The sequence below is a fragment of the Monodelphis domestica genome, chromosome 1 (genome assembly GCF_027887165.1).
Source record: "Monodelphis domestica isolate mMonDom1 chromosome 1, mMonDom1.pri, whole genome shotgun sequence".
Lineage (NCBI taxonomy): Eukaryota > Metazoa > Chordata > Mammalia > Didelphimorphia > Didelphidae > Monodelphis > Monodelphis domestica.
In genome coordinates this window covers 511,013,805-511,040,547 of record NC_077227.1, presented here as the reverse complement: position 1 = coordinate 511,040,547, position 26,743 = coordinate 511,013,805, and the positions used below count along the sequence as shown (strand labels likewise).

General features: G+C 39.3%; 1 protein-coding gene across 8 annotated transcripts in view; it reads right to left on the bottom strand.

The window, feature by feature from the left end:
• The window catches only part of FAM178B (family with sequence similarity 178 member B), a 211,584-nt gene that overhangs the window by 80,676 nt on the left and 104,165 nt on the right, over positions 1-26,743 (bottom strand). For all 8 annotated transcript variants that reach the window (XM_056813064.1, XM_056813065.1, XM_056813059.1 and 5 more), the window contains one exon: positions 16,327-16,411. In XM_056813064.1, the coding sequence (XP_056669042.1) occupies positions 16,327-16,411 (85 nt within the window). The remainder of the gene's footprint in view (positions 1-16,326; positions 16,412-26,743) is intronic.

Here is a 26,743-nt window from a genome sequence, read left to right as displayed (position 1 = left end):
CAATAGAAAAACAGAAAGGAAAAGGATTAAGGGAAACAGATGAATAAGAGGAAGATGAAGGGAAGAATTAGTCTTTTTTAAAAAACAAACCCTTACCTTCTATCTTAGAGTCAATACTATATATTGGTTCCAAGGCAAAAGAGTGATACAGGCTAGGCAATGGAGTTTAAATGACTTGCCCAGGATCACACAGCTAGGAAGTATCTGAGATCAGATCTAAACCCAGGACTCAGGACTTCCTTTCTCTAAGACTGGCTCTCAATTCACTGAGCCACCAAGCTGTTCCCTAGGATTAGTTTTTAAGCAAAGAAAACTCCTCCTGGCAAAGTTGACCAAAAAAAAAAAAGGAAAATGACAGATGCTGGTAGAGGGGCTATGAGAAAACACGTTTTATTAATATATTTCTGGTAAAGCTGTGAACTGGTCCAACCAATCTGGAAAGCAACTTGGGACTCTACCCAAAAAGCTATGAAACTGTGAATACCCTTTGACCCAGTGATATCACTATTAGATCTATACTACGAAGAGATTTTTTTTTTAAGGGGGAGGACTCATGAGCAAGAATACTTTCAGCAGCTCTTTTTGTGCTCAGATAAAAAGATAGTCTTTTTTTTTTTTAAAGCTTACCCTCTGTCTTAGCATCAGTTCTAAAATTCTAAGACAGAAGAGTGGAAAAGGCTAGGCAATTGGAGTTAAATGAATTTCCCAGGGTCATACAGCTAGAAGTCTGAAGCCACATTTGAACTCAGGTCCTCCCAACTCCAGGCCTGGCTCTCTATACATTGTACAACTTCAGCTACCCCAAGGCACAATCTTCATTATCATTTGGGTTTCACTCCTGACTCTCTGACCTTTCTCCACCATGCCAAAGAAACTTTCTCAACCTAGAAGTTCACTTCACCACTGGATTTCCTCTCATTGGAAATACTCTGGGTCTCTGGGGCCCCTTTGTCTGATTGGCTAGTTCCAATTCCATTTTAAGGTAACTGCCCAGTTTAGTTAGGTCTTCATTCCCCTCCAGGTTTCTTGACACTGGATTTTCTTTATTTTATCATGGCCCCACTTGGGTACCTTTACCTTCCCACTTGTCAACTTTTTAAGCTTCTTTTTATGTGTTATCTTCTCCCATTAGAATTTAAGCTCCTCAAGGTTAAGGATAATCTTTCCTTTTGTTTGTATTTGTATTTCCAGGACTTAGCACAGTGCTTGGCACATAGTAACCACTTAATAAATGCTTACTGGCTTTACTTGACTTCATAAAGAATTGGAATTTGAGGGATTGCCCATCAATGATGGAAAATTATGATTTTGGATATGATAGAAATACTATTGCCGGGGCAGCTGGGTAGCTCAGTGGATTGAGAGCCAGGCCTCTAGAGACGGGAGGTCCTAGGTTCAAATCTGACCTCAGATACTTCCCAGCTGTGTGACCCTTGGCAAGTTACTTGACCCCCATTGCCTAGCCCTTACCACTCTTCTGCCTTGGAGCCAATACACAGTATTGACTCCAAGAAGGAAGGTAAGGGTTTTTATAAAAAAAATTAAAAAAAATACTATTGCTGTAAAAAGTTATTTAAGAGGTGATTTTAGAGAAACCTGAGAAGACATGTATGAACTGATGCAAAATAAAGTCAGAAGAACCAAGAGAATATATAATAGTAATATTGTAAAGACAAGTTTGAAAGACTTGGGAATTCTGATCAATGCAAAAACCAGTCATGATTCCAGAGGATTTACAATGAAATATGATATCCACTTCTTGATAAGGTCATCATCCCAAGAATATACCTTGAGACATTTTTTTATAGGACTAGTGTGGGAATTTATTTTGCTTGACTATACATGTTTGTAAAAAAGGGCTGTTTCTCTTTTTTTTCACAATATAGGAGATGGAACAGAAAGAGGATGGAGATAAGGTAGATTTAAAATTTAAAAAAAAGGTACAAATCACATCCCACCTTTTACAAGAGGCCTTTCCAAATTGTTTCCCCCATCCCTAACTCCTGTTCAGGGTCTTCCCTCTAAGATTACTTTCCATTTATTATATGTATTAAATGTAGTTATTGATATGTGGTATGTTTCCCTCCCCCCCCCCCCCACCTTCCCCATTAGAAAGTAAATCTTTGAGAGAGCATGGACTGTCTTTTTTAAAACTTTTCTTTGTATCCCCAAGTTTAACAAAGGGCCTGGTACATATAGGCATTTGATAAATGCTTTATTTCTAATTAACTAAATTACAAGTTGGCTCTAGGAAATGAGGGAAGTGTTCCTCTTTTTGGTGACATTGACACCTTTGGCAGTTTAATGAATCTTGTTAGACCCTTCTCAGAATTTAAATAATTGAGGGAAATCCTAAATTTCAATTAGAGATTAGTGAAAATAAAGAAGTAATCTTTTTTCCCCCCTATCCAAGGTATGAACTCCCAGAAATCTATTCAAAGATCCTTTGGAGATCTGTGAGGCCCAGGATAAGACCTGCTATAGAGATTCAAATTTGGCCCAGGTCCTAACAGAAACACATATTTGAAGAAACTGCAGTGTTTGAACTCTCCTAATTTCTTCCCTTTGGACCTCCCCCTTATCTTTAAATGTTCTTGTATATTATTTCTTCCTTCCTTTCCCCTGTATTATTCCTGTTGGCTCTCCTTTATTTTCAAGCTTTTTCTTTCTTGCCACAGGTAGTAGAGCCTTTCCTCATAGCCCTGTCAACCTCTCCATCTTATCTTTTACCTAATCTACGGCCTCCCCCCCTTCATGCCTTCTCTACATGTTACAGGGTGATTGTTTTTTTTATACTGTAATGCATTCCCCAGGTCACCTCTCTTCTCCCCTGTCCTCTGTAATTCACACCACTACCTGGTGTCACTTAACACCAAACAGCATTTCAGGGCCCCCAGTGTGCAGAATAAAGTTGCATTGTACAATCTAGTGGAACCACTCCTTCCTTTCCACTTGAAAACTCCCCCTAAGGGGATTTGCATGCTATTCTCTAGGTCCCTCTTTAAAGCCTTGTATTCTAATGTGAACATATCCAATTCCTTTAGACAACACCCACTCTGACCCTGCCTACATTTGTGTTGCTTTTCTTGGAGCCGGAGAAATCAATGAATTCTCTGTAAAGTCAGAATTTTGTCTGAGAGAGGGAAGAGTGAACCATCCCTTCCAGGTTTTTAAAGAAGGGAGAGTACTTGAGAGATTAGGCTAAACTAAAGAGCCACTAGGTGATAGACTAGTGGGCCCAAATTCTCATCAAGATAGGGATTTTATGTTGAGTCAGGAATATCCTGTAAATTAAAGACCTGGAATTTCACAGTTCACCTGGAATGTTACAATTCCTTCCATAACTGCAATACACAGCCTGTCCATAACTTATAGTCTTGCAGAGTGGAGTAGGGGCTTTGAGAGCTTAATTGACTTATCCAGAGTTGTGTACCTAAAGGTAGGATTTGGACTTAGATCCTCCTTATTCCAAATCCAAGACTCTATGGGTTATCCATATGCTGCCCCACTGATTTCTGGAATAATTCCAGAATATCAAACTACAAAAATAGGTCTTTAGAGTAGAGATTCTCAAAAAGTCCATGAACATTTTTAAAAATTGATAATTAAATTTCAACATAATTGATTTACTCTGTAATCTTGTTAATTTTATTTTATACATTTAAAATATGATTCTGATAAAGTGCCTATATCTTTTACTAGATGACATAAAAAGAGTTTATGAAAAAAAAAAAGGATAAGTCTCCACCAACACCATGGGCTTCAATGAACAATCCCAGTAGTGAAGCAGAGGGAAAGGTATTTTTAAACTAAATAGGGAAGTAAGTTAGAGATCAACTTAGGGCAGTGATGGTAAATCTTTTAGACAATGGATGCTATGCCCCTCCCCTGCCCCCCAGAGACCTGTTGCCATGCCTCTTCCCCCACCCATTACTCCACAAGGGGAGGAAGAAAGAGCTCCTGTTGGGCTGCTAGGCAGAGGGGTAGGTGATATGAAAAAAATGTCATCAGGTACTGTGGAGAGCAGAAAGGGAGCACCTTCACCAAAGTTCTAGCAGGCAACAGTACTTTCATGCCCAAAGAGAGAGCTCTGTCTTCCTTCTTTGGCATCCATGCCACAGATTTGCCATCATAGCTTTAGCATCTGTAGGGGAAATCACTTCTGCTCTACAGTTCAACCAAAATTTAGAAAAATTCCTATCGATGCCTAGATCTCTAGTTACGACACTGTTTACAAATGTTCATCCAACAAACAACAATAATCCATCCAAAAGAAGAAGTCAAACAGTGGTCTGCTGGTTTATCTTTTTTAAAGTGTTTTGAGAAACTTAAAGTGAGGTATGGCAATGATTTTAACTATTCTGCTGCTTCCCAAGCTATATAAAAAATGGAGCAAAATAAAAAGCAATAGAAGATACTGAATGAGCTGACCAAAAGTCCCTACAATGTACACTCTCCTCTGGGATGGTATGTGACCCTTCAATAAAAGTAGTGTCATAATTTCCAGATCTGGGGGCAACAGATAGGTAGTAAATATTATCATCTCCGTTAGACAAAAAGGAATATGATAGCACTCAAAGAATTTGGCTGATCTGAGGAAATAACACCCACGTTAGCCCTCTTATCACTAGCTGGCACTGTTTCCCTTCCCCATGGTATTGGTTGGACAAGTTTCAGAAAATATTCATAGCAATTCCTTTGATACAAACTGCTCCAGAAATTATTTTTTTCCAAATATGGAGTTTGTTTGGGCTAGGTTAGAATGCAGCTATACTTCACTTTGGACATCAGACACATTTCCAAAAATATGTATGAAGCAGGTTTGCCCACTGTCTTATGTGACATTTGCAGAACTAATATCTCGTCAAAGATATTGACCACTACTAAAACCACCATTTCCAAAGCCTGCTGTCATCACCACTGAACTGTTCAGTAATGGATAACCAAAACTGCTCCCCTCTCTCTTGAAGCTATTGCCCTTCTTGTTGAAATCCCAGTAACAGTCCTAACAACAATGGCTCTCTTGTAAAAGGGCCTTTGGCATTTGGTAAACAACAGTAAGAGCCATGCAGTTGTTGGTTTGGCATCCTAGTGCCTTCAAAAAGAAAAACCTGTCCATAAAAACTATAGTATTCTCCAGCACTCCTGAATAGGAAAAACAATTTATGACCTATTCTCTCTGATTTGGGGGGTGTAATGGAGAGGTTTGGTGGTGGAAAAGAGAAAACAGGATCCAGGTAAGACAGCTGATGTTTTAAGGTTGGCTCAGAGAGAAGAGAGGAGGTTTTGAAGAATTTCCCCCTTCAGCCTTCCCTCCTCAGCTATGGCTGCTCTCACAGATTGGCTCTTGCCCCCCTCCACTACTAGAGCCTAAAAGGTTTCTTCTCAGAAAGATGTCTCTTCCCCCTTCAAGCTGTTCCACTCACATAAGTAAAATGTGGGAAAGGATAACCACTTTTAATACAAATTAAGTCAACTAGGGTAATACAAAGAAAATGGCTGGCCAGAAAAAAATGGGAAAGGAAAATGAGGAAGGGTGCCCTTTAATTACCCCTTTTCTCCTCCCTCCTCAAGTTTGGGGAACTCAGGCTTTGGCAGCCTGAGCCCCCTGAGAGATAGTCAGGTTGACTGACTCTGGGTTTGGCCCCCTGGCCACAGTTCAGCCCCAGGGCACCAGGAGCTGTGAGGTAAAGTTTTTGACAAAGGCTCAGAATATCTTCTTCAGATATTCCTTCAGTTTGGGAATGGGGGGGGGGGGGGGAGAATGTCCAGTCACCAGGAGAGGAAAGAGATGGATATATCCCAAGAGAAAGGCTTGGCCAGACCTCTCCTCCTAGGCTTCTCAATGTTGGGAGCTACCCCACTGAAATCCCAGCCAGAATCTTCTGTCTTCTCAACATTCCAGACCTCCTGGGACCCCTCCCCTGTTGAGGTGAGCAGATCCACAAAAAACTCTTCAGCCTGGCACTTTTCCTATGTGCAAACTCTCTGCCACAGGGAGGGGGTTACCTACATGAGTTTCTTGGTATCTCTTTTACCATTCTTCAGAACTATTATGGTGAGATTAAGAGTAGTGGTCTATTTAATCCATCATACTATACTATAGGCCTAAAGGGCAGCAAGCCTAGGGTATATTACAGTTATTCCTAAAAGCACTGGGGAAGGCAAAAGCAAACAGTCTGTCATGGACAAAATGACCAATTAAACTCACATTACCCTTGTGAGTTCATGGCAGGAGTTTTTAATTCCTCTTGAGAGAGCCAGCCCCTTTGTTTTTTTCCCTCTTTCACTTCCCCTCCAACATGAAGAATTCCATTTACCTTCTACCCTGCTGCTTCCTTCTGAATTAAAGATGTTTCCCATATCCTTATAAAGCTAAATTTATTAGCTTTATAGGGAGCAGTAACTCTTCCTTGAGATCTTTTCTATTCTATTTTCAAGTCTGTTGTTGCCCAGTATGATTCCAGGGCAGATTCACAGGGTCACACAGCTGGGAAGTATCTGAGGTCAAATTTGAACCTAGGACCTCCCATCTCTAGGCCTGACTCTCAATCCACTGAGCCATGCAGCTGCCCCGATTTATTACATTCTTTAAAAAAAAAAACACTTAACTTCTATCTTAGAAACAATACTAAGTATCAGTTCCAAGATAGAAGAGTGGTAAGGGCTAGGCAACTGGGGCTAAATGACTTGTTCAGGGTCACACTGCTGTGTCTGAGGACAGATTTGAACCCAAGGCTTCCCATCTCCAGGCATAGTTCTCTATCCACTGAACCATCTAGTTGCCCCTTGCTACATTCTTAAGTTGCTTAAGAGAAGCAGCAAACCCAGATCTAGGGAGGAAAAAAGCCCTACTGTACTTGTATGCTCTCTTCCCAACAATATTTAAGGTATTGTGTTGCCCTGGATGCTACATTTTGGACAGGACATTAATAAAATGAAGAATAGCCAGAAGATAGGAAAGAGCCTTGCAATCAAGCCATATGAAAAGAGTTGACAGAACAGGAGGTGTTTAATTCAGAGAAAAGATGACTCTGGGGATATGTTGATAGTGATCTTTAGGTATTTCAGGGCTATCATAAGGAAGGGGATTTAGACTTTTTCTTCTTGGCCTCAAAGGCATGAATAGAAGTAATGGGTAAAAACTAAAGGCAGGTAGATTTAAGATTGATGTAAAGCTAACAATTAGAACTATCCAAGAGCAGAGTAGGCTCCCTCCAGTGATAGTAGGTTTCCCTTCTCTAGTTTTCAAGCAAAGGCAAAATGACCATTTGTCAGCCATTTGTAGAAGGTATTCCTTTCTTCAGGGGATTTTTTTAACTAGATGGCCTCTGAAGTCCTCCCCATGATGTCCCTGTATGCCCTCAGCTGATTGGACCATTCATCCTGCTGCTTCCTCTATAGAATCATAGGACCATAGCCTGACTGAGTTAACTAACACCTCTTGAATAATTCTGCTGACCAAATGTTCCATAGAGTGATTCAATTCTCCAGGGCTGTATTACCCCTTGTAGAACTGTTAACACCAAGTTTCTGAACCTGCAATGCTGAAGATTAGATTAAAACTGAATCCATGATGAACCTACCAAGGTGTGGTCACTTGGCAAGGTCCTGATCAAAATAATCAGCCATTTTCTTTCTATAAGACAGACTAAAGAATAAACATATTCACTACATAGCATTTCCTTCACCCTTAGAATCTAAGAATTATAGACAATATAAAAGCTAAAAAATTGCCACCCTTATACTTGTAGGAAAACTAAGATGTGTGGATGAGGGAGATAACTTGAAAATAAAAAGATAAATCAATGGAACAAGATCACAGAATTGAGGAGTCCTGCCTTCCAGGTCAAGGTACCCTAAATGAATAGAAACACTGTTATCACATTAGTGTCCTACAAATACTTTAGATTTTCCAGAAATTCCGTGAACCTTAATTTGTATCTGGCAGACCTGGGTCTAGTTAATCATTTTAAAATGTTTCTGTTTTTTTGCCAAAGACTTTGATCAAGTTCTATAGATCCATAGTGATATTCCTAAAGTTCTGATCTGCCCTTGTTACCCACCTACTCCATAAATTCCCATAGCTCTCTATTACCTCTGGGATCAAATAAAAACTCCTCCATTTGGTATTTAGAGCACTTTACAATCTGGTTCCAGCTTAATTTTCCAGTCTTATTATACCTTACTCCCTTTCATACATTCTGTGATCAATTCAAATTGGCCTTCTTATTGCTCCTCATATATTTATTCTATCTCCAATCTCCATACTTCTGCAAATGGTTGTCCCACATGCCTTAAACCTTATGCCTCAAAGAATCCCTAGTTTCATTTAAGATTCAGTTTGGGAACTACCATCTGCATGAAGCCTTTTCTGACTTCTCATACCTGCTAGTTCCTTCTCTCCCCTTCCCAACAATTACCTTTACTTTGAATATATATTGGAAGAGAAGTTTGTTCAGGGAGTCTCTGATTAATTAAATATCTCCAATCATTTTAATAAAATTACAGGGCACAAAAAAAATTAAAAGGCATGGAATTTTGTTAGAAAAAAGCATGTCTCATGGAGCTACACATTTGCTCTGGATCCTGGTTGAGGGTTATGGGACAACAAAGCAATTGCATACTGACCCTTGTGACTGGAAAGATTGTGTAAAAACTGATGGGTGACTGAGCTTCATAGGGAAGAGATTCTTGTGTAAGAACCTCTCTTCCTTATATAAACTATATTAGACTCTTTACCTTCTCAGGGAGGAGGAAGAGAATCTGGATCACAAAATGTTGGATAACAATTATTTAAATTTTTTTCTACATATAATTGAAATAAGATTTAAGGGGAAAAAAAGAATCTCTTCTCCTTAGCGCTCTTTAATAGCAATGGAAATGAGTCTACCCCTCTCTCTTTGGCTTTTCTCTTTGGGGTTTATTTTCCAGGGCTTTCTTTTCCTCGAACTTCTTGCTAGGGGAAAAGGATTTCTCTCCATTCTCTCTTCCTACTCCCCTGCAAATGGCAACTTGCTTGGGGTACACATAGCAATTTTGATCAGCTTGTCTAGGTGAATTTGTTATCCCTGACTGCCTTTTGCTCTGAGTGTATACTTTTCTAAAAGGGATCCTGATGATGAACACAATTTCAGAAAGAGCTTGAAAGACCTACATGAACTGAATCAGTGTGGAAAAACCAGAACCAGGAGAACTTTGTACATGGTAACAGCAATACTGTGGAATGATCAAATGTGATAGACTTAGCTATTCTCATCAATACAAGGATCCAGGACATTTCTGAGGGACTTAAGAAAAAGAATGCTATTCACCTCCAAAGACAGAACTGTTGGAGTATGAGTGCAGATAAAAACATATGATTAATAACTTGATTTGGGGGCATATGATTTGGGATTTTGGTTTTACAAAATTATTTGCTTGTAAACATGATTATTTGGTTTTACATGATAATACAGGTATAATACAGATTGAATTGCTTGCCAGCTCTGAAAGTGGGAAGAGAAGGAAGAGAGACAATTTGGATCATCTAACTTCAGAAAACGTATGTGGAAATTTGTTATTAAAATAAAAAACCCAAATAAAGTAAAAAATAAAATAAAAGAGATCCTGTTATTCACATTTTGCCAAAACTCCAGCTATGAACCATTCCTTACCCTTGTTTTACAGATTTCCTCAGAGTTAATCCCTAGAGAGTAGTAGGTCAAAGAACTAGAAAAGACCCAATTTTCCTCTTTAAGATCAGTAACCAAACATCCCCTCTAGAATAAATTCCTGTTTATGTGAGCCCAGAGTACACTGGGCTTTTAATCACACACACACACATACGTTTGTATGTGTATGTATATGTATGTATGTGTACATCTATACATACAGGATAGATTATATGCCCTGTATATGTGCATGTTATCTCCTCCCAAACTCCTTGAGGACAGTGATTGTTTTACTTTTGTCCTTGTATCCCTAACACCAAGCACAAAAACATGTGTTTGATAAATGTTTACTGAAGGATAGATTGACCCTGTGTGAACTACTTAGATCTCTGAGCCTCAACTTTTTTTTTAAACCCTTACTTTTGGTCTAAGAATCAATACTATGTATTGTTTCCAAAGCAGAAGATGGATAAAGGCTAGGCAATAGGGGTTAAGTGACTTGCCTAGGCTCACACAGCTACGAAGTGTTTGAGGTTAAATTTGAACCCAGGATCTCCCATCTCTAAGCCTGGCTCTCTATCCACTAAGCAACCCAACTTTTTCAACTATAAAGTGGGGAATAACGATAGTACCAATTTCACAGGGTTTTCCTAATGCTCAAATGAGAACAGGAGTATAAAATGCTTTGCACACTTAAAAACACTACATAAAGGCAAGTTCTTGTTATAATTAAATTCCACAAAATTGCCATCCACAATCCTCTAAAACTATGGAGCAAAAGTCTTCTAATAATCTAAATGGTTTTCACTTTGTCCCCTGCTAAGAGGAGAGTGAGGGGAGTCAGCAACAAATGTGCCACTGATGGAAAAGGCAAAGAAAGGCAGGATACTGCTTCTAATTCTGCTGGAGAAAATCGTAAGATAATGCAAATGAGGAAAGGGAAAAAAGAAACTTCTATGTTCTTTAAAAGGGCAGGCATGCTGCAAAGAAGACTGCAGCCAGACAGAAAAGGGCAGGATGGACTATGAGGTCAAGGGTTATGAACAGAGAGAATGCAGAGATTGTTGCTAGTCAGAAGTGAACAGAACAGGCGAATGGGGGAGGGATAAAAGTGAAAAAAATAAATGCAGTATTTTAATTTGTCAAGCCATTGACTACCTTACCAGAAGAGGAAAGACAAAAGGGGAATATGGTATATTATCTTCACTGAGTTCTCTGTTCTTTTTAGCAAGTTGACACTCACTGACTTCCTACAGCTTTTCTAGACAGAGAGAATTCTAAATGTTTCCTTAATTCCCCAACTTCATTCTTTCCACTCACATTTACAGCAAATAATGTAGCTTTCCAATTTACTGAGAAGACTTGAGGCCATCCAACAGGTACTTGGACTCTTCTCAAATCATTGTATACTCTATCCCTCTACTGTTCACTTTAATTTTTTTTTTTTATTTTAACTCTTACCTTCTGTCTTAGAATGGATCCCAAGTATTGGTTCCAAGGCAGAAGAATGGCAAGGGCTAGGCAATGGGGGTTAAGTGATTTGCCCAAAGTCACACAGCTAGGAGTATCTCAAGGCCAGATCTGAAGCCAGGACCTCCTGTCTCCAGATTTAATTTTCTATCTACTGAGCTACTTAGCTGCCCCACACTCCTCACTTCTTGGTAAGGCTAACTGTTGTTCAGTGTTTTCAGTCCTGACCAGTTCTAAAGAGGTTTACCATTTCTTTCTCCAGCTCATTTTACACATGAGGAAACTGAGGCAAATAGTGTTAAGTGACTTGCCCAGGGGTCACACAGCTAATAAGTATCTGAGTTCAGATTTGAATTCATAGCTTCCTGACTCTAGGTTGGGCACTATCCACTATATCACTTAGCTGCCTTTAAGGTTAATTCTGCTTACTCCCTAATCCCCTTGATCCTATTGCCTCCATATATAAGACAATCAATCCATCTCTTGCATGCATTATCAAATGTGTTTTAAATTTTACACATGTTTTCCTCAACCTTATGGAGTAAATAGTGCAAATAGGATCACTGAGTCATCCATTTAGAGACAGAAGGGACCTCAGAGGGCATCTAGTTCAACTTTCTCAACTCTCTCTGTTTCATACAGACAAGGAAAGAGAAGCCAAGAAAAATCTGTGACTTGGCCAAGTTCCCAAGATTAGGAATCATCGTCAGGATAGGGATCTTGCACTCCTGTCCCATGAGCACAAACCCAGTGCTCTTTCCACTTCACCACATTTCTATGTCCTATCATGCCTGTAATATGCTATCTTGGAAAGCTGTAGAATCATAAAGGATTTTGAGTTCAAATTTTGCCTCTGAACTTGGGGATTTTGTGACTCTTGAGGTAAGTCAATTACTCTCCCTAGACCCTAAAATGCAGGGTGGGGTGGGTTAGGGTGGGGATGAGCAGGGTTTGAATTCATGGTCCCTTCCACCTCCTATCCCCAGATGACACCAAATGTCTGGAGCCCTTCTCACCACACCCTGATGCCTCTAATAGGAAAGAAATCTCTTGCTTTCCATATGCCTATCTCAGTTCCCATCTCCCCAATTCCCTTTGCCTTTGACCCTTCCCTGCTGACCAGCCAAAGTTCTATTTTGTTTCCTCCCATTCAAGGCCAGACTTCCTTAAAAAATTGCCTCTCCTACCTCACCACTCACCCCATATTTCAACTGAAAGTGTTCTCTTTCAAGGTCACTGAACTCCTAATCACCAAATTTCCTAATCACCAAATTCCTTTATACAATTCAATAGTCATTAAGCATCTACTTTGTATAGAAGACAGGAATGCAGTAGAGGTAGATAACAAAATTTAGATAAGATCCCAGCCTCAGATTTCCACTCCCTAGACCCCTTTCTCTTTTCTTTCCATATTCTTTCCCTCCACATTCAGTTCCAAAGCTTCAACTATTACCTTTTAAAAACATGGGTACCAAATCAGTAACTGACCCCTGACCCATGCTCTAGGATCCACACTTCCTACAACTTTTACGACATCTCTGACCAGGAATTGAACATCAATCCAAAGCCAATTTTACTTATTATCTTTTCTCAAAACTCAATTTTACATCTGACCACTATTTCTATCTGTAATTGACACCAGTCACCCAGTCTCTAGTGTTCCAAATCTTGGTGAATAAATAGTATCTGACTTTCCTCTCTTCCTCTTTCTTTCTTTCTTTCTTTCTTTCATTCATTCATTCATTCATTCATTCTCTATCGATCTATTGAGCTATCTATATATCTGTTTAAAACCCTTACCTTCCATCTTGGAATCAATACTATTCCAAAGCAGAAGAGTGATAAGGGCTAGGAAATGGGGGGTTAAGTGACTTGCCCAGGGTCACATAGCTAGGAAGTATCTGAGGCCACATTTGAACTCAGGACCTCCCATATCTGGGCCTGAGTCTCAAACCACTGAGCTACCTAGCTGCCCCCTCCCTCTTTCCTTTACTATCCACCATGGAAGCTAATAGAAAATGAAAAGAGAAATTTGTAAAGTCCTAAGAATTCTAATGTTGCAGTACCATAAATCTGGTAAAAGCTTTGACTATAATCTGCTTGGACTATCTCAATAGCTTCCTTAAAAGCCTTTTTCTTTCTACTTTCTCTCTTTCTAACCAACTTCATGTTACTACTACTGGGTTTATCTTCTTGGATGCTCTTAGCCACAACATTTCTCACTTCAAAATGGCTCCCAATGCCTACTAAGCAAAACTCTAATCCCTTAACATGGGATGCTCTCCATGCCCAGAGTACTTCTCCATCTTCACATCTTAGAGTCCCTAGCCATTCAAAGCCCTTCACAATCTGGTGTTCCCCTCCTTTATCTAATTTATCAGCATTTCCTCAGACTACTTCATTGCACATAACTACTATAGTCAAAAGTGGATTATTATGATCTCCCAGGAATAACCTTTGTTTTATTGCTTCCTTGATTCTGTTCACACTATTCTCAATACCTATAGTGCTCTTTGCTGTTGGATTCCTACCTATTCTCCAAAAATACCTACTCCAGGAAGCCTTCCAAAATGTTCCTAGTTGGTAATAATTTTCCCCCTTGGACTTCAGAGTATTTGATTTGCACTTCTTTTCTGTATCAATGTATAATTTGTTTTATAATTATTTTCCTGCATGTAATAACTATTTTTTTAGGATGAAAAGCTCCATGGGGGTTTTGATTTCTCTATCTTCCCTTTGAAAAGCTAGTAAATTTAGCAGTAGAAGGCCCATGGGAGTCAGATTAGCAATATGCTTTAATTACATGATAGATTAGAGTAGACAAGAATGATGAACAAAAGTAGTTACTTTGAGCCTCTAACAAGGAAATACAGGAAGAAAAGGAAATAAAGGGCTTGGATGCCTCCTCTGCCTCTGATAACTTCCTTGTATCTTGACCTTATGGAATTCAAAGACTCTCAAGTGTGGGGCTAAGCTCCCCAAATCTGGCTAGTTCTTATCAGACCACCCTGGACCAACTAGCCTTCCAGCTTTCTCAGCCTTTACTTCACCCCCAGAATGGTCAGATGTTTCTTAGTACCTGAGTGGCCCAAGACAAGCAATTGCCTTTTACCAAAGAGCTGTCACTTTCCTTTGCCCACATATTGGCCATTGATCTTAGGATATAGCAGTGCCATATCTACCTGGTAGACTTTTGCCACCACAATTGTATCTGCACTGACTAACCACACTCAGATCTATTCCAATTCCATTTCCTCTGTTTAGGGGAAATATTTCACCTCTAGGGCTACACAGGATCAAGCCCATCTCCCAGGCCTTCCATTTGCTCTATTATTACCAGGCAACAGACTGCAGTGAGCATTAGAATGGTCTTCTCAAAGACCAGCTTTGTTTGATGATTCCTGACTTTGCCAAATGGACTGACTTTCCTTGCAAAAGCAGTGTCTACCCTCAGTCACTACCACCACTACCAGTAAAAGGCTAGCACCTCCTTAATGCCAGCCATAAGTATGAAGGAGCAGATGGCCTTTGAATGCATATATTCTTAATGGTTGTAATCTAGAAAAAGAGACTATTCTGTTTTTGCCATTTGCTTCGTTGACTCAGTCTCTACAAATCTTGTGCTTGGGATTAATGGGCATCTGGCCTAGAACACACCTACCCCATGTCAATGCCAACCTGGCATCCTCCAAGGTTTTAATTGCTCAGTCTCTCCCCTTTTCTTATGTAGAAGAGTAGATGGAAAAAAAAGGGAAAGGCCCATTATTTCAGTCAAATTCAGCTGAGTTTTCCTTTTATATACAACCAATTCTACAGAAGGCCAGAAAGAGGCACACCCTCACAACCTGAAAATTCAACCATTCAAAATCTGAAAAGGGCAAGCCCTTACATTTCAGTCTCTTTTATGGCCCCTAACATCCTGTAATTTTATCTAGTGGATAAGGTTGGGGGTGGAGGGTGGGAAGAATGACTCAGTAGAGCAAGGGTCCTCTGCTGCCCCCCTGCTACAGTAGGAAGAACTTGTAATCCAGGACAGTAATCCATTTGTAGGTTTCTCCACATCAGGACATAACTCAAAGCCCTAAAGGTTCAATTAAATCTATATTCAAGTTTCAGAGAACAAATTTGGAGAGATCAGAAGCCTATGGGCCCCTGCCTGAAGACACCAATTAGCATCCACATTATGCTACAATGCTACCAAACCAGATTTTTCACTACAGAAAATGTTCTAGTCAAAAATTGTTTATTTCTCAACCTCTCTTTTATCTGTCCCCTCTAGTATATCTCCACTCCTGTCACCAGCTCTTACCTGAATTATTGCATTATCTCTGATTTAGTAGTAATAATAATAATAATAATAACTAGCATTTATATGGTGATAATCATGATAGTCACTTTAGTCACTAAGCACTTTATCCAATTTGATCCTCACAACAACCCTGGGAAGTCTGTGCTATTATTATCCCAAGTTGAGGAAGCTGAGGTGGAAATTAGGTGACTTGCCCAAGGTCCCAGAGCCAGTTAAGTATTGAAAGTAGATTTGAACTCAAGATCTTCCTGTCTTCAGGCCTAAGCACTCTATCTACTGCATCACCTAGCTGCCACCCAGGATGAAACTCTTCAATTCATCCTCTCCACAGCTGCCAAAATGATACTCCTAAAACAAAAATCTGTTTCACTCACCTACTTACAAATAGCTTGGTGGCTCCCTATTGCCCCTAGGATCATACATGAACTCCTCTTTTTGGCATCTAAATCCCTTCACAGAAAGCTCTAGTCTTTCTTTCCAAGTTTACTACATATTACTCCCCTTCTACACTCCACCACCCGGCCAATATGGATATCCTACTCATTATTTTGAACATGCAAAGGGCTTTCTGCCTTTGGTACAAGCTTTCCCCCTATGCTAGGAATGCACTTCCTACTCAGCCACTAAAATCCAAAACTTCCTTCAAGGCTTAAGCCACCTTTGACAGAAGGTCTTTCCTGACCAGCTCCTTTAGTGCCTCCCCATCTCTGAAATTACCATGACTTTCCTTTAAATGGGTTTTGTATGCACTTAAATGGGCACATGTTTCTTCCAACAGAAAAAAGCCCTTCAAGGTAAGAATTGTCACTTGTAGCCTTCTGTGTACATTAATCAGTGTGACTGGGCTCATAGGTCTTTCATATCCAAAGCACACAATAGAGATCCGATACTAACCAGCTCGCCGGGAGAGTCCATCCATACTGAGATTCCAGAGGACACGGAAGGCTCCTGCTGAAGTCTCTATCGGCCATGCCAGTAGCTTGTAAGAGGGAAAAAATAGGTTGTCAGGGACATTCCCATGTGACAGTGTAGGGTTCTTACTATTTCTGGTCCCCAGTCTATTCAGTCATTCATCTTTTTCTACAGAGAACTAAGTAAATGCGTTTGGGAAAAAAAATTCTTACCTTCTTTCTTAGAATCAACACTAAATATCAGTTCCAAGGCAGAAGAGCAATAAGGGCTAGGCAATCTGGGTTAAATGACTTGCCCAGAGTCACATGGCCAGAAAGTATCTGAGGTCAAATTTGAACCCAGGACTTTCCCATCTCTAGACCTGGCTCTCAGTCCATTGAGTCACCTAGGTGCCCTGAAGTAAGTATATGTTAAGTGCATATAGTAAAGAACCCCAAAATAAAATTAGTCATTAAATAGTAATAGTATATCCCCATACTTCCTTTCATTTTCTTTTTGTGTGTTGTCTTCCCCCATTAACTGTGAGCTCCTTGTGAGCAGAAGACTATCTTTCTTTTTCTTATTTATATCCATTGCCCTTAGTACAGTGCTTGGTATACAATATGCACTTAATAAATTGTTATTGAACTGAAGTAGATTATTTTGAGGTTGGTATTCCACTGAACGTGTCTGAAGAGTCTCCCTGATGGTACATAAACAGTGTAAGTCTTTCAGGTGTCACTCATCTGAGTCAAAGAACCCCAATCCACAAACCACTTGAGTCTGCAGGCCATACTTTGAGATATGGAGAGTACAGATATGGCTTTATGATCTGGCACAAAAACCAAGCCTGTCCAGATTATCTTCAATTAAGCCATGGGCATCCAAGAAGGAAATCATGAATGTCCAACTCTATTATTTCACCAAACCTGATTCTCTATTGAACTCTATTATCATTTAAAATTAAAATGTTATTTTATTTGCAAATTCTATTAACTTTTCAAAAAAACCTTAGTAACAATTGATTAATATTAATAAAGAATAAAGTATATAAAACAAAGAATAAGATCATACCAAAAAGTTTTACCATTGTATTTGTTGTAAAACCAAACAAAAAATGTATTTGCTCTATGTGTTCTTCCAATTTCATCTGAAGTTCTATTACCTTTGGCTTTGTTTTCACATATACTGGTGTACTTCTTATCGTATTCAACTCTTTGTGACCCCCATTTGGAGTTTTCTTGGCAGAGATAATGGAGTGGTTTACTAGACCTTTCTCCAGCTCATTTTATTGAGGAATTGAGGCAAACGGGGTTAAATGATTGGCCGGAGGTCACACATCTAGTAAATGTCTGAGACCAGATTTGAACTTAAGATGGGTCTTCCTGACTCTAGACCCGGTGCTCTATCCATTGTGTCACCTAGCTACCCATTTATATTGGTGTAATCAACTGTTTTAATTAAAATAGGAATCAATCCTTAGATTTTAATAAGTTTATTAAGATTATATGGATAGGTAGAAGAAGGGAAAGAAGATGAGAGAGAAAGAAGAGGGAGCCCTAATCTTAGTCAATACCACTTTGTATACCTTCATATAGATATGTCCCTATTTCCTAGTATTCTTCATTTTTATTATCTGTTGATATTGTAGTATTCAACACCATACTTCATTTCACTGGACACATAGGATGTTTGTACTTTTTTTGACTAAAATAAATGAGGGCTATGAATTTTTGGTATATATGAATATTTTAATTCTTTTTTTCTTTGTAGTTTTTGGATCATGTCTTAGCAATGTGGGAGTGGGGAATATAATGACTTCTGTTTTGGACTTGTGGAATTTGAGAGATCTCTGGGACCCCAAACTAGATATATCCAAAGGTGACTGATGGTGAAGGTTTGAAGTTTAAGGGAGGGACTGGGGCTAGAATTGCACATGTGGGAATCCTCAACATATTAATGATAATAAACCCAAAAGAGAAGAGAGAAGAGTAGAAGTCTTAAGATAGAGCCTTGGTAAACAAACACCCAGACTTAAAGGGCAGGATCTGGAGAAGAAAATAACAAAGAAGACCAAGGAAACCTTAGGCAGGTAAGAGAACCAGGAGAGAGGAGAATAATGAAAGATGGAAAGGAGAGAGAATGCAGGAGAGAGGGGTCAACTGTCAAATCCAGCAGATAGGTCAAGAAGTATGAGGAAAGGGGGGAAAGGCCTTGTCAGATTTGGCAATTAAGTGAGCACTGGTGCATATTGAGAGAGCATTTGCAGTTGAATAATGAGGCTGCAAAAGGGGAAGGAGTAAGGAGATAGAGGCAATGAATATAAACAAGCTTTTGCAGGAATTTGGCTGAGAAAAGGAGAATATAGGGCCCCAGCTTTAGGGAATGGTAGTCTAGTGAAAGTTTTGTAAGGATGGGGGAGAATTTGACATGCTTGAAGGCTGCCTACCTGTGGTGGTGGTGGGAGTGACATTGTCAGATCTGATCTTTAGGAAGATCATTTTAGTAGTTACTTAGAAAAGATGCTTTAGGGGGCAGCTGGGTTGCTCAGTGGACTGAGAGCCAGGCCTAGAGAAGGGAGGTCCTAATTTCAAATCTGACCTCTGACATGTCCTAGCTGTGTGACCCTTAACCCCCATTGTCTAACTCTTACCATCCTTCTGTCTTGGAACCATTACACAGTGTTAGTTCTAAGAAGATAAGGGTTTTTAAAAAAAGATAGTTTGAAGCAAGGAGACTAATTAAAGTCTCTCAGACTATTGCAATAGTTCATATGAGAAGTTGAGCTGATGTGGTGCCTGCCTACAATGGTCCTACTTTGCATCACTATTTGGAGGTAGGAGAAAAGTCAGGTCCTGGGAAAAGGAAAGGAAAACATACTTGTTTTTGAAGTGGTGATGCAACATGAGGAATATGATATTGCATCACAGCACTGGTATAATCCATATTTGCTGCCTTGGAGAGGGAAAGAATCTGAATTGCAAAATGTCCAATAAAAACTGTCAAAAATTATTTCAACATGTAATTGAAAGAAGATGAAAAATAGTTTAAAAAAAAAAAGAAGAAATATAGGAGCAGGAAGGTGGCTTGGTGGATAGAATGCCAGGCTTGGAATTGGGGAAGACCTAGGTTTGAATCCAGCCTCAAACACTTTCTAGCTGTGTGATCTTGGGTAAGTCACTTAATCCCTATTGCCTAGCCCAGGGGGGTCCCCAAACTTTTTACACAGGGGGCTAGTTCATTGTCCCTCAGACCACTGGAGGGCCAGACTATAAAAACCTAACCCTAACCTTAACCCTAACCCAGCAGCAGGTACGCACTGTAAACCTTAAAATTTCTTAGACTTATGAATGTTGGAAATTTCCCCATTGGGAAATTTCATACTTGGAAAATTTTCCTACTGATAGTAAGAACTCTATTGGAATATGAACCCCCTTGGCATGGGAGGATCCTTCTCCTCCCTACCTAAGACTACTTTAGGACAGAAACCTTTTGCTAAACAATGGAAAGGGATTTGACCTATGCTTAAGCATAGAACAGGAAGTTCTTTGAGTCATGATTGATTTTAGAATTGATACAATAGAGATACTTGGAATGACAGAACCAGGTCTTGAAACTACAATCTCCACCCTACTCAGAGTAACAGGATTTAGGAAGGGCTGCAGCAAGGATCAAGATTTAATTATTTGAGAATATGACCTTCAACAGACATGTGCAAAGGGGCAGACCTCTGGGCGGTCCTGGGTTAAGCTAGAGCCACCATTGGCACAGGGAAGACATGGACAGTGATTGGTAGATGTGAGAACTGAGGGGAGGGAACTTAGATGGTTTCCTTAAAGATAGCGGGGTCTGAGGACTGGGGGGGTCAAGAGGTTTTGCTCTGAGCGAGGTGGCTCTGAGGGAGGACTGAGGAGGTTGCTCTGTTAGAGGACCAGGAGAGAAGGCTGGCTCTGAAGGAGGGGAATTCTCTGGAAACATTTCTTGAAAGGAGACTCTCTTGAAGGTGGAGCCTGAGGTTGGCATGAGAAGCCTTACCTAGAGAGATCTTGGGGTGAGTGATAAAACCAACTGACTGATTTATTCATTCTTATTCCTTTCTTACTTTCTCTCTTTTTCTATTGATTAATCAGTGTATTATAAATTAAATTTCTCGCTTGGGCATATTCATAAATTGGGAATATATTCCCTGGTGACCATTTTATATTTATATAAAACCAAGGCACAGTAGAAAACATATTTCAGCGGTCATAATTGTTATATATTTCCCTTGCTCCCGAAACATTTTAATTATCACAGTTTATGGCTCCCACTCTCTTATCTACAACTATTTAACACTAAAAACTATTTTAAATCTAACAGCACAGTCCAGAATCCCCTCCCCCAGATCACTGCTCACCATGCTAAAGTCTTCCATTGTGCAGCCACATAATCCTTTGGGGCGGTGCCTTGTTCTGAAGTGCCATGCAAAGGATTATGTCACCAGAAGTTGTACCATACGTGAACAATGCCATGGCACCACATACAGTGCTCCTCTCACTGACCACCAATGAAAGAGGTGCCCCTTCCGGAAGTGCAGTAGGGGCCGGATACATGGCCACAGAGGGCCACATGTGGCCCCTGGGCCCTAGTTTGGGGACTGCTGACCTAGCCCTTTCCACTCTTCTGTCTTATAATCAATACTAAAGTGAGGGTGGTTTTTTTTTAAATGATATAAATACCTTTCCATTGGCACAACAGGACTAGCAAAATTTCACCTTCTAATGGCCTTTCCCAATTTTTTTTTTAAGTTTAGTGTCTTTCCTTTGTGGATTATTTCTTTTTTATCCTGCACATAATTTTTCATGCTTGTCTCCTTCATTAGATTGTGAGGGCCTCTGAGGCTGGGATTGTCTTTTGCCTCTCTTATTGTCCCCAACTGGAAGGTGGCCACAGGCTGAACAGCTCCTGACAGTTAATTGTTGCTCTCCATCTACTGTGGTTCCTAAACTCTTCCTCATTGTGATCATCTTTTTCTGGACTGTCTGACTACATCTCTCCTTATGTGTGATGCTCCAGACTGACCCTGGACTCCAGCTGGGGACTCTGAAGCACAGGATAGAAAAAGCACCAATTCAAAAGGCACTGCCTTTAGACTAAGAAAGCAGGTTTTTGTTTTTAGGGTTTTTTTTTTTACCTTCTGTCTTTGAACTTCAGCTCTGCCACCCACTAACTGTGTGACTCTGGTAAAGCTGATTAACCTCTCTGGGCCTCAGTTTCTTTAAGGTATTGGATTAGAGGACAGCATGGATCAGAGAGACCTTTAAGGCCCCTTTTCAGGGTAGCTAGGTGGTAGAGTTAATAGAATTCCAGGTCTCAGACATTTAGTTGCTATGTGACCCTGGGCAAGTCACTTAACCTGTTTTCTTATCTATAAAATGAACTGGAGAAGGAAATGGCAAATCATTCCAGTATCTTTGCCAAAAAATCCCCAAAGGGGTCATGAAGAGTCAGACAGGGCAGAACAACAGCATTTCCTCCCCTACTGATTGGCTAATTCCTCCTAGAATCTCCTAATTTTAAATAAGGATACCATGGCCACCCAGATATCCATTACTTTCCTTGAGAGCTGGAACAGTTTCCTTCAACTTATATTTGTATTCCCAGCACTCCTCAATTTCTAACAAAATAAAATCTTTATTAACATTCAAGGCCCTTTGTAGTCTAGCTGGAATCTTTATTTCCTACATTATCTCAAACTACTGGCCTATGGCAAACTTCAGCCTCCAAGAAATCTAGACTATTTGCCACTCCCTAAACAAGCACTGTATTTTCCTACCTCTGGATTTTTGCTACACCCTCTCCCTGGAATGTTGACCCTTCCCATAGCTCCCATAGCTTCCCATAAGAGCATTGTTGTTGCTCACTCTTCATTCCCCTTTTGAGGTTTTCTTGGCAAAGATACTAAGGTGGTTTCCCATTTCCTTTTCCAGCTCATTTTCCAGATGAGGAAACTGAGACAAACAGGATTAAGTGACTTGCACAAGGTCACATTACTAATAAAGTGACTGAGGCTAGGTTTGAACTCTATAAAAGTCTTTCTAACTTCAGTCCCATCACTGTCTATTTACTGTGCCACCTGCCTGTCCCAGAAAGAACCTTAGCCCTTATATCTCCTGTGAGAATTGTAAAATTCTCAAAGGCAGGAACTATTTTACATATTATTTTATTCCTTATAGAAGAGTTCTACAAACTAAGAAATGTCCCCATTGATCCTTTAAAGAAGAAATACAAAACAACTGACAAAATCATTAAATCGATTCTAATATAACTTTCATCTATCTACTTTTTCAATGAAAATAAAGTTCAGATAAAGCCAACAAAAACAAGCCTAATAAAAGGAATTCACTCCAACTCACAGTAAATACAGCACAGTAGAGATTGCTTAACAAGGTTTGCAAAAATGAGGCCCAATTTGAGTTGAACTGTGTCAAAGTAAGATTTATCACAGGTAAACTGGAATCTGTTGCTTTTGCATTTGAACTTAAGGTATATAAGTTTCAAGTGAAATCATCTTTGTGTGAAAGTTGAAAATGCTGAAAGATTTCTCAACATCATTCATACTGGTAAATGTGAGATGACATGCTAATTTCTCCTTGAACTGTAGCTTTTAAAAAAGTGAAATAAATAAAGAACTGTTAAGATTATTATTTGAAATTTTGAACAATTAAATTTAGGTGTAGTCTCAAAATTTTTGTTTCTAATTTTTAAGGTGGGTTGAGGCGGAATCAAGATGGCAGCATAGAGGCAGCGAAAGTTCAGGCCTCTGAAAATCCTTCCTTACTGATTACAAACTAAATGCTCCTAGGAGACTGAAAATCAAACCTAACAACAGGAAAGAGCCAAGGAACCCTTCTGCTGGACTCAACTTAAAAGGCATGCCCCCAAAAGCCAGAATTCGAAAATACTTGGGTTTAAGGGGAAGGAAGAAGGAAGGTCCCAGGACCCTTCCCTCCACCCACCTAGAGCACTAAGCCTCCAGTGGCAGCTGGAACCTCTGGGCAGGCAAAGGTACGGGTCTGGAGGGAGTACCTTGTGGGCAAATCTGTGCCAGGCTCAGAGCATCAAACACAGGTAGTGGGGAAGCAGTTAGAGAAGAAGCACAGAGCGCAGAGAGGGCAGCCTAGTTGCAGCAGCAGAGACACTCCATATTGCCCCCCCCTTCCCAAGGTTTTGGCCTCAGGCACATCCAGCTCAACCCAGCTGGACTTAATACCATCAAAGCCTTCAGAGGGCAGGGAAGCTCAAGCTCCAACACCCCTCCCCCACAGACTGCACTAAGAGATTTGCTGACAAAGTTCCAAGGGTGAAGGCTGACAGAAAAGCCCAAAACCACAAAAAAATGAGAGGAGCAAGAATGCAGGCAACTGCACAGAGTAAAGAAGGGTAAATATGAGCAAACAACAGAAAAAGAAAAAAGAAATTACAATCGACAGCTTCTATACAGGCAATGAACAAAGAGCAAATGGAACAGAGAAGGATGAGGGAACAGCAAGCAAAAAAACAGAAACCCCAGTGAATTGGATACAGGCTCTAGAAGAACTCAAAATGCAATTCAAAACACAATTAAGAAAGGCTGAAGACAACTGGGAAAAGAACTTAAAAAGTAAGATAGGTCATCTGGAAACAGAGGCACTTGAACTAAAACAAGAAAATAGTGTCTTGAAAGCCAAAATTAACCAGCTTGAAAATGAGGCAAAGGAAATGAAAGATGACCTCCAAAGAAAATCAGACCAGAAGGAGAAGAATGACCAAAAAGCCAGGGATGAAATTCAGTCTTTAAAATCTAGAATACAACTAGAAACAAGTGACTTTACAGGGAAGTAGGATACTATAAAACAAAATCAAAAGAATGAAAAAATTGAGGAAAATATGAAGCACCTTATTCACAAAACAGAATATTTAGAAAATCATTCCAGGGGAGACAACTTAAGAATCATTGGTCTACCAGAAGACTATGACAAAAGAAAAAGCCTGGACAACATACTACAGGGAATTATTCAAGAAAACTGCCCCAATATTCTAGAATAAGAGGGAAAAGTGGAGGGTGAAAGAATCCACAGATCACCTCCTATACTTAATTCCCAACTGACAACACCCAGGAATGTTATAGCTAAATTCAAGAACTATCAGACCAAATATATATATATATATATATATATATATATTACAAGCTGCTAAGAAGAAGTCATTCAGATACCATGGAGCCATAGTGAGGATAACACAGGATCTGGCTGCATCTACACTGAAGGACCAAAAGTCATGGAATATGATGTTTCAGAAGCAAGGGAACTAGGTCTACAACCAAGAATCAACTACCCAGCAAAACTGACTATATTCGTACAGGGGAGAGTATAGTCATTTAACAAAATAGAAGAATTCTAAGCATTTGTAAAGAAAAGACCAGACCTGAACAAAAAATGTGATGCCCAAGCACAGAACTCAAGAGAATAATCAAAAGGTAATTAAGAAAGAGGGAAAAAAGAAAAACAAAACCAAAAAAACCCCAACAACTTTTTTTAAAGAGACCCAATAAATTAAAATGATATGTATCCCTATAAGAAAATAGGTCATTGGTAACTCTTAAAAATTGTTATTATCACCTGGGCAGCTAGAAGAAGTACACTTAGAGGGAACAGTGACAAACTGTATAAGATGAAATGACAAGACATAAATATGTATATAGATATATGTATGCACATATATGTATATATACATATATATAACTAGAGCTAAAAAAAGAGGTTAATACTAAAAGAAATGGGGAAAGAAATGAAATGGGGTAAATTTATATGTCACAAAGAAGCTCATGGCAGGAGATGGGGGAGAACATCAATACACTGGAAGGATAAAGAGGTTAGAGATAGGAAATAGTCAACTCTTACGTGCATTGAAATTGACTCTAAGAGGGAAGAACAATCAAATATATTGGGCAGAGAATTGATTTGCCCTATAGGGAAGTAGAAGGGTAACAAATGGACTGGTGGGGAGGGAAGCAGTACAAGAGAGCGAAAGGGTGGGGAGGGTAGTATAAAAAGACTGTAAAGATAATAAGAGGGGAATAAGAAGGGAGGAGGGGTAGAAAGGGAAGTAAAATAAGGGTGGGGATTAGGGGGATTGATTAAAAACAAAACATTGGTGTAGAAGGAAATAGTAAGAAGAAAAGGCAAGACTAGGAGTGGAAATCAAAATGATGGGAAATACACAGTTGGTAATCATAACTCTGAATGTGAATGGAATAAACTCACCCATAAAATGCAAGCGAATAGCAGAGTAGATTAGAAACCAAAACCCTACCATATGCTGTCTATAAGAAACACACATGAGGAAGGTAGACACGCATAGGGTAAAAGTAAGAGGATGGAGTCAAATCTATTGGGCATCAACTGATAAAAAGAAGGCAGGAGTCGCAGTCCTGATATCTGACAAAGCCATAGTAAAAATATATCTATTTAAAAGAGAGAGGGAAGGTAGTTACATCCTGATAAAAGGCAGTATAGACAATGAGGAAATATCAGTATTCACCATGTATGCACCAAATGGCATAGCATCCAAATTTCTAAAGGAGAAACTAGTAGAGCTCAAGGATGAAATAGATAGAAAAACTATACTAGTGGGAGACCTGAACCTTCCTCTATCAGAAGTAGATAAATCAAACCAAAAAATAAATAAGAAAGAGGTAAGAGAAGTGAATGAAATTTTAGAAAAATTAGAGTTAGTAGATATGTGGAGAAAAATAAATAGGGACAAAAAGGAATACACTTTCTAATTTTTAAGGTGAAATATCTTTTTTTGATGTTAGATATATAATCAGTTTGAAGAGAAAACCCAGCTAAAACTACCATAGAAATTATAGAAATAGTTCAAAATTAAATGCCCAAATTTCTTCCTAAACAGATAACTAGATAACATAAAGTCTAATTACCTGATAGATCTTGAAAGTATATATATATGTATATATACACACATATATATGCAAAATAAACTGGCAATACAGGATAATTTATTTAGAGAAAATGAAATATTTTTTATAAGCAAGAACATTTTTTAAAAGGCTATGTGGGGATGTAGACTCTAAATGAACATTCTATTGGAAATATTAATAATATGGAAATGGGTCTTGATCAATGATACATGTAAAACCCAGTGGAATTTCTCATTGGCTTGGGGAGGGGGAAAGAAGGAGGGGAGGAAAAGAACAGAAATCATGGAACCATGGAAAAAACTCTAAATTAATTAAATAAAAATTTAAAATTAAATTAAAAAAAAGAACACACACACAAAGGCTACAATGTTAGGGGCATTGTCTGGCTTCAAATCTAGCCTCAAGACATTTCCAAGTTGTGTGATTCTAGGTAAGTCACCTAACCCCAATTTCCCAGTC